The sequence below is a fragment of the Protopterus annectens genome, chromosome 17.part0 (assembly GCF_019279795.1).
Source record: "Protopterus annectens isolate FY-2018-M chromosome 17.part0, PAN1.0, whole genome shotgun sequence".
NCBI lineage: Eukaryota > Metazoa > Chordata > Ceratodontiformes > Protopteridae > Protopterus > Protopterus annectens.
This window is the reverse complement of record NC_056751.1, coordinates 90,716,025-90,723,021: the sequence shown is the minus strand read 5'-3', so window position 1 is coordinate 90,723,021 and position 6,997 is coordinate 90,716,025. Positions and strand designations below refer to the sequence as shown.

General features: G+C 37.0%; 1 protein-coding gene across 1 annotated transcript in view; it reads right to left on the bottom strand.

Annotated features, from left to right (window-relative positions):
* Window positions 1-3,328: 3,328 nt before the first annotated feature.
* FRMPD1 (FERM and PDZ domain containing 1) overlaps window positions 3,329-6,997 on the bottom strand; it is a 998,362-nt gene continuing 994,693 nt past the window's right edge. The window contains exon 15 of the mRNA XM_044059294.1: window positions 3,329-6,224. Coding sequence (XP_043915229.1) covers window positions 3,808-6,224 — 2,417 coding nt within the window. The 3' untranslated portion in view covers window positions 3,329-3,807. The remainder of the gene's footprint in view (window positions 6,225-6,997) is intronic.

The window sequence follows — 6,997 nt, the reverse complement described above, 5'->3', positions numbered from 1 at the left end:
ATTTAATTCCTGAGATATAAAAATGTTGTCTATTCTTGTCTGAGTATTAAATCTATGATCTTGGTGTGAAAATACTAGTGAATTGAAATCTTTGTAACTATATGTATCTATTGGTTTTAGGGTTTCTGTCCATTTAAGAGTTTTTGCTATGGGAATAAGACAAAGGTTTCTTTTGTTTGTAGTCTAAGAGTTATCTAAGATACAATTAAAGTCTCCACTTATTATTAAGTGTCCCTTGTATACTTTGTTAATGAGATCTATATATTTTTAACTGTCCCTACACCTGTGCCAGGAAGCCAATATAAGTTTACTAATGTCCAAATTTTATTGTTGAATTTTATTATTACTATAGTTATAAGTCCTTCTTTATCTTCGTAATTCTAAATGATTTGGGGGATAATAATATTTTTTTCCAAAGTATCATTGCTCTTCTGTTTTTTTTTTTTGTAGGAAGAATGAGATAATATTAAGTATTCATTTGGATTCCATATGTGTTTGTCATTAATTTTAAAATGAGACTCTTGAAGAAATATCACTTGTGCTTTGTTTTGTCTTAATTATTTTACTAAGTTTGATCTTTTCCTGGGATTACTCAAACCATTAGTATTTAGCGAGAATAATGTTAATTCCATATTGCTAGATTATGTGTATGGTTTGTTTGTATTTGAGTCTTATTCAGTTTTCCATTATTATCCCAGGAATGAATAAATTTATTTATTCTAAGCATTGTAATCAGATAGATTTTTTCCTAGTAGAAAATGAAAGTTGAAATTATATTCAGGCCAATAACAAGTATGAAAGAAAATATTAAAGTCAAGTTTACATAACCAATTAGTCGAGTATTTTGTAATATCCCCTGACGTATGGAGAGTTTGGAATTGTATGTCCTGTAATGCTTATTTTAGTAGTGTGTGTAGGGGCTCTGAATAGTGATGAGTTAAGGTGAGGGGATGGAAATGTTATCTTTTAACTCTGTTAGTTTGTGGGAAAATCTTGGCTATACCAAGTTCCTTTGCTGCCTGTCTGAATTGTTTTGGGTTGGTCCAGATATAAGGCCTGTAGCTCTATGAAATGGTCTCCTTTAGCGTGGTTACTGCTTTTTCTTGTGTTCTGTTTTACTTGCATATACTTTGTATATTTACTGCTATTATTGGTATTCTTTTTCCATTCTTCCTATGTCGTGTTTCTAGCTTTGTCTGAGCTCATGTGTAAACCAGGGGTTCATTGGCCTTGCAATCTATGATTTTAGCAGGATACAATTTTTCCAGTACAGATAGTACACATTTATAACAGGTTGTCAGAGCTATTGTGTGGTCAATACAGTTACAGACTTCCAGCTTGCATTGTGTAGCTGATTAATCAGTACATCTTCTAAATCTCCAAGTATTAACTGTGATAACTCTATTGGAGGTGCTGTCTTTTGTTGTTTTAGTGAACCGGTAGAGATCATGGAACAGTGACTGCTGACAGTGTATGCAGTAAATGTGTCTTTATTACTTTGTCTGAGGTATTTGTTATAAGCATAATTAGGTGATAGTGTGTCCAGAGTTGGGGTTTGGCCTGGTCCCTTCTGCAATTAGTTTAGAAAGGTTATTTAGATGCACTTTGTGAGGGGCTTTCTCCTCTATGCTCACATCACCCACTATAATGAACTTGTGATACATTGAATGCTTTCGAGCTTTGGCATAAGCCGAGTCGGAGCCGAGGATCGGCTCCGAACACATCCAGCAAGAATGAAGGCGAGATTGACAACTTAACATCTCTACTTAACATTGTTTCGAAAGAGTTACAGGATAAGGCTACACATTACTGTTAACAGTATTTTGCATGGCTTCTAAGAATAAGATGCAATAGAAGCCAGTTAGGGTCATTATCTAAGGAAACTTTGTTCCTTGCAACAAGTTTTGATAATAACACTAACTCCTTCTGTGCCAGTTCTACCCTCCCACATGGTCCGGCATATGCCAGGTATGTAATCTGTGGGTAGTGTCAAATTATGAGTTTCAGCATCTATTTTGGCAATGTACAAGCTTGTCCAAAGTTCACACTGACAATATTTGTTATTGATGCTTCTTATATTCATGTATGCCACTAACAGATATTTTTGTAGCATGATGCTATTTGGATAAATCATAAAAAGGTTATAACTGAGTTGGATGCCCACTTTTTATAATAGTATGAGACTGGTTAGTACACCCTGTTTACTGAAGTATATGTTACTACAGAACAGTAGCCTTGAAGTAATGAGATATGTTAGACACATCTAAACCACCACATACAAATATCAGTTTTGTATGCATTTGTGTGGTTCATACAAGTAGTGTTTTGTAAGGTATCTTTCAAATTAACTTTGTACTTCAACGCATGTAATAATGTTGCTAGCAGTAGTACAACAATTAAGTTAATTGATTGTCATTCCATCTTTAGTATTTGAGTCTTAGCATAAGGGTGATAAGGGGGTTTTGAAAACTCAAAGCTTTTCAATGAGATTGCGGTACAGCTAGGATCAGGAAATTTACCCTTTTCTTCACAATAGTGTAATCTCAGAGTTGGTATATATAATTTGCAGAGGATGTGGGGGTGCAGGAAGGCTTGCCCCTACATAAACTTTAAAAAAGTACATTTCTGGGTTTTTCTTTGATGGTCATGTTTTTGTAAACTCGATCATATGGTCTCGTCCATATGAATTTTGAGCTTCTAAAAACACGATCATCTGACACAGATCTATGTGTGTGTGTGTGTGTGTGTGTGTGTGTGTGTGTGTGTGTGTGTGTGTGTGTGTTTGTGTATATATATATATATATATATATATATATCTATGGGTCACTGTTGTATTATCGAAAACACAATCCATCGAATTGTGTTTCCGATAATACACTTTAGCGTAAGTGCATATTGTTGACTATGCACTTTCACTAAAGAAATCAACAAGCAAGCCCCCCTCACCCCCCCACTTTATTATTCTCACTCCGAGATCGCACTACAGTGGGGAAAAGGGAATATTCCCTTATCCCCACTGTACCAAGATGTCATCAATAGCTTTGTTAGTTGTAAATGAACACTATACATTGATTTACAACTAATGGTGCATGCAAATTGCATGCCTTCTTTAATTTCCCACTCCCCATTTAGCAATTTCAATAAAATGCACTTTCGCTAAATTGTGTCTGCCGAAACATGGTTTCGATAAACCGTGTTTCAACATTGTGACAGTGACCCATATATATTTATATATATATATATATATATATATATATATATATATATATATATATATACACACACACACACACACACACACACACACACACACACACACACACACACACACACGGACATCCCAGCTCTTTTTATTCTCTGTAGTGAATGGAATGACTGACATGTCTGCCTTATTTTAAGGATAAATCCTTATCCAAGTGTTTAACTTATTATTCACTGCCTTTTTATGTGAAAGCTACTACTTTCTTTCATGAAACAGACAATGCAGCCTAAGCACAGAATTACAGTGGCTGATTTTGAACGGGCTTAACCATAAATATACAATATATATTCTTATTTGAATTGTGCATATGATCTGGAAATGCTGTAATCCTTGCTATATTTATACTCTCAAGCATATGCAACAGTGTGGAATCCTGAATGCAAGGCTAATTACTGCATTTAAAACCTTAAATGGAAAACCATTGTGAGTGAAATAAAAATAACTGTCATGCAAAATAATCATTTTAAATATCAAAAAAGCAGTTCATGCATGGTGGAAATATAGCACAGCCCAGTATGATCAAACACAGGTGAATATTATTGTTTTTAGAGTGGTGTGACTGTTCGAAAGAGTTGTGTTAAGCAAAACAGTCCAGCAGTGAGTGCAGTACATTGTCTTGCCAACAGTTTAATGCTCAGGTCACTGTAACTTCTTCCGCAAGCTTTCTCAGCAGCCTGGATGAACTCCTTATAGGTGAGCAAGATGTCCTTTAAATTGCTAACAACATCCAAGTGCCTCTTTTTACAGCGCATGCAGCTTGTGAATTGGAAACAGATTTCAGTCAGCTGGATGAAATTACAGAAGCTCACCTGTACTGCAGTTAACATTTCTTCAGAAGGCTGCTCTGATCTAATGACCTTCTGACAACTGGTCATCAACTTGCGGGACTCTGTACACAGTATACTTCTATTCTCAGAAAAAAGCACAGCACACTGCTCTTTTAGGTGCTGCCCTTTGCTTCCAGGAAACTGCTCCAGTACGGAGTGCAATTCATTTGCATACTCTTGCAGCAAGACGAATCCTGTGGGTCTGTGTGAAACTTGACTTTTCAGCTGATGAAGGGCATCAATCTGGTCAGCTAAACTAAGAAGTGTGAGATCTTCACCTGTAGTTTGTTCAGAATCTTCTATCACAGTGGAAGTCAGCGAATCTTTAAAGGGGTTTATCTCTACAGATCGTAAACTCCCTGAGGAAGGAGGTGTGGTCAACGGCAATGAAGACGTACTTGTTTGTTCTGAGTCAATATTTTCATCATCAACTGTAGTGTCTACTCCACTAAAGCAATTACCATACATTAGTTTACAGCTGCAGCTGTCAGTCCCAGCTGTTGCTAAGAATGCATCCTTAACATTTGTAACACCCAGGGAGCCATCTGTGCCATCGTCCTCATTTAATGGAACTCTTAGATCATTGGCACAGTTTGCCAGATTTTCTAACTGTTGTGAGAAAGCGGCAGCTTCTTCATGCAAATCTCTGACCTTAGAGGTTTTATACAGGGAATGAAATTTATAAAATGTTTCACCTGATTCACCTTCATCCATTCCTGTAGCTTGGTCATTAACAGTGAACTGATCAGTTATACACTGGTCATCAGCAAGGGTTTGCTGAAGTCGGTAATTCACTCCATACACTGATGAAGAGCCTGCTTCCCTTAAAGTTTGTTCCCCTGTTGATGAAGTATCTTTAATGGAGCTGCAAGACTGTTCTTCTGCATGAGGTGTGCTGATTCTATCACTGGGACCACTCAGAGCGATGGTATCACAAGATTTTGACAAATATGATGGTAGTTTCTGGAGTTTTGTTCTCAATGTTGACATAGTCAGACGAGTTATCACACCAGATGTGCCATTAAAGTTAAGAAGCAGTCCTGTAGCACTAGAAAATCCAAGAAATTTTTCTTTCTCCTTTTTTGCTGGCACTACTTTTTGGGTCCAGTGTCTTTTTTCTTTATATGCTATAAGATTATTTCCTGTTTTAGTAGTTTCCCCTGTGCTTGATTTAGTAGGCTCATTAAGGAGCATATGCTTTGGTTCAAACCTTTCATCATTGCTTTTAGTACATCCTCCATTTTCTGCTTCCATCTTATTCAAAGGCAAGCTTTCTAAGTACATGTACGGTGATTCTGAGAAGAGGTTTACATCTTCTCTGTGTTCATTATTTTGTGGCAAGTTGTTGGCCATCATTTCTCTTTGTCCCTCAGTACCCACAGTGTCTGACATTTTAATTATGTCTGTCATTTCATTTTTTTCTGCAGAAAGCACAGCACCATTATCAGTATCAGGTGTACATTCAGGAATAAAGCAGGACGAGTGACTTCCATTATGTTTTGGGGTGATTAGTGATGGCTCTATCATTTGAATGGTTGCATGTCCCTCAGTGACAACTGTACCAGGACTGATGACTCTGCTGTCACTGTAGGAACAATGACCAATATCATTTTGCATTTCTGTTTGCTCTTTTCCTTCAGGATCACCCCTATAACGAATGGCAGATACAGGAGAAACTGCAATCAGTGAATCCACTAATGATTTGGTTTCCATTGTATCAGGTTCCATCTCCATTAAATTAGATGAGATAGTCTTACTGAAAGTCATTTGAGGGAGATTATTTTGGCTGACTGACTTCAGTTCTAGGTGCTGCTGTTCACTCTCACAATGGTTTAGACATGGCATAACAGAAGCCTGGGGAACTGCTGTAGAAAATGCCTCTTTTTCATAACAGCACAGATGATCAGTACCATCAGGTGACTCAGGGGTTATAGGAAATGTAACATATGAAGTGTAGTGTGTTTGCACAAAAGAGCGTCGCTTCCTCAGGTTTTTGCTAAACTTCTGTCTCTCTCCATCACTTCGATTGTCCTTTTTCTTCTCTTTTGTAAGGCTGTAGTTACAGGTACTGTACTCCTTGGATTCATTCGTATGGCTTGGGATAGCTTCATCACTGCTATAATTCTCTTTCAAAGCTGTTGGGTCAAATAAGTAAAGAAGAATAAATCAGTCATTTAAATTAAGTAGAGGTGGTTCAAATATAACTTTGGACGAATTGCTGAGACTCATTTAATAAGCAGGTTTAAATTTTTTCATTATGAATAGAAAACAACTGGTTTTGACTGCAAGCTACCTTTTGTTTCAAAATAATCTTAAGGTTGCAAAGCATTACTATTATAACAACACAGGAAGCAGATGATAAAAGAAATGCTTTAGACACCAAATATCACATGACTGTTTTTTTATACTTGATTGTTGCCCAGAAATGAACAGTGTATGTGTCAGTCGTAGCACTCGATTATGACTGGAGATTACATGGTCAGGTAGTAAATGTTATACAGCACTGGCATTAATGTGCTGTGTTACTTCAAAAGGAAGACTGGAAATAGATGATCATATGATGTTTGAGCCATTGTTTCAGCAATGGAAGTATAAAACTTGCTAAATACAAACAAAAATCAACAAATAGATCAAAAGACTGAATGCAAAGAAACCATAAAACACCATTTAGCCATGACCTGTAGAGAAGAAAACTATCTTACAGTACATTATGGACTGTGCAAGCTAATGCTCTTAGTATTAGCTGCATGCTTCCTTGTTCCAGCTTAACAGCACAGAGGTTTTTGCTCTGACCAACCCTGGTGACTGGGATAAGATTGGCCGCCCACATACTGGAGGAGCCAGTTTGGGAGGGGTAGGAGTAAGTGGATGATACCAGCACACCATTTCTGGGGGGAGCTTTCCTAGT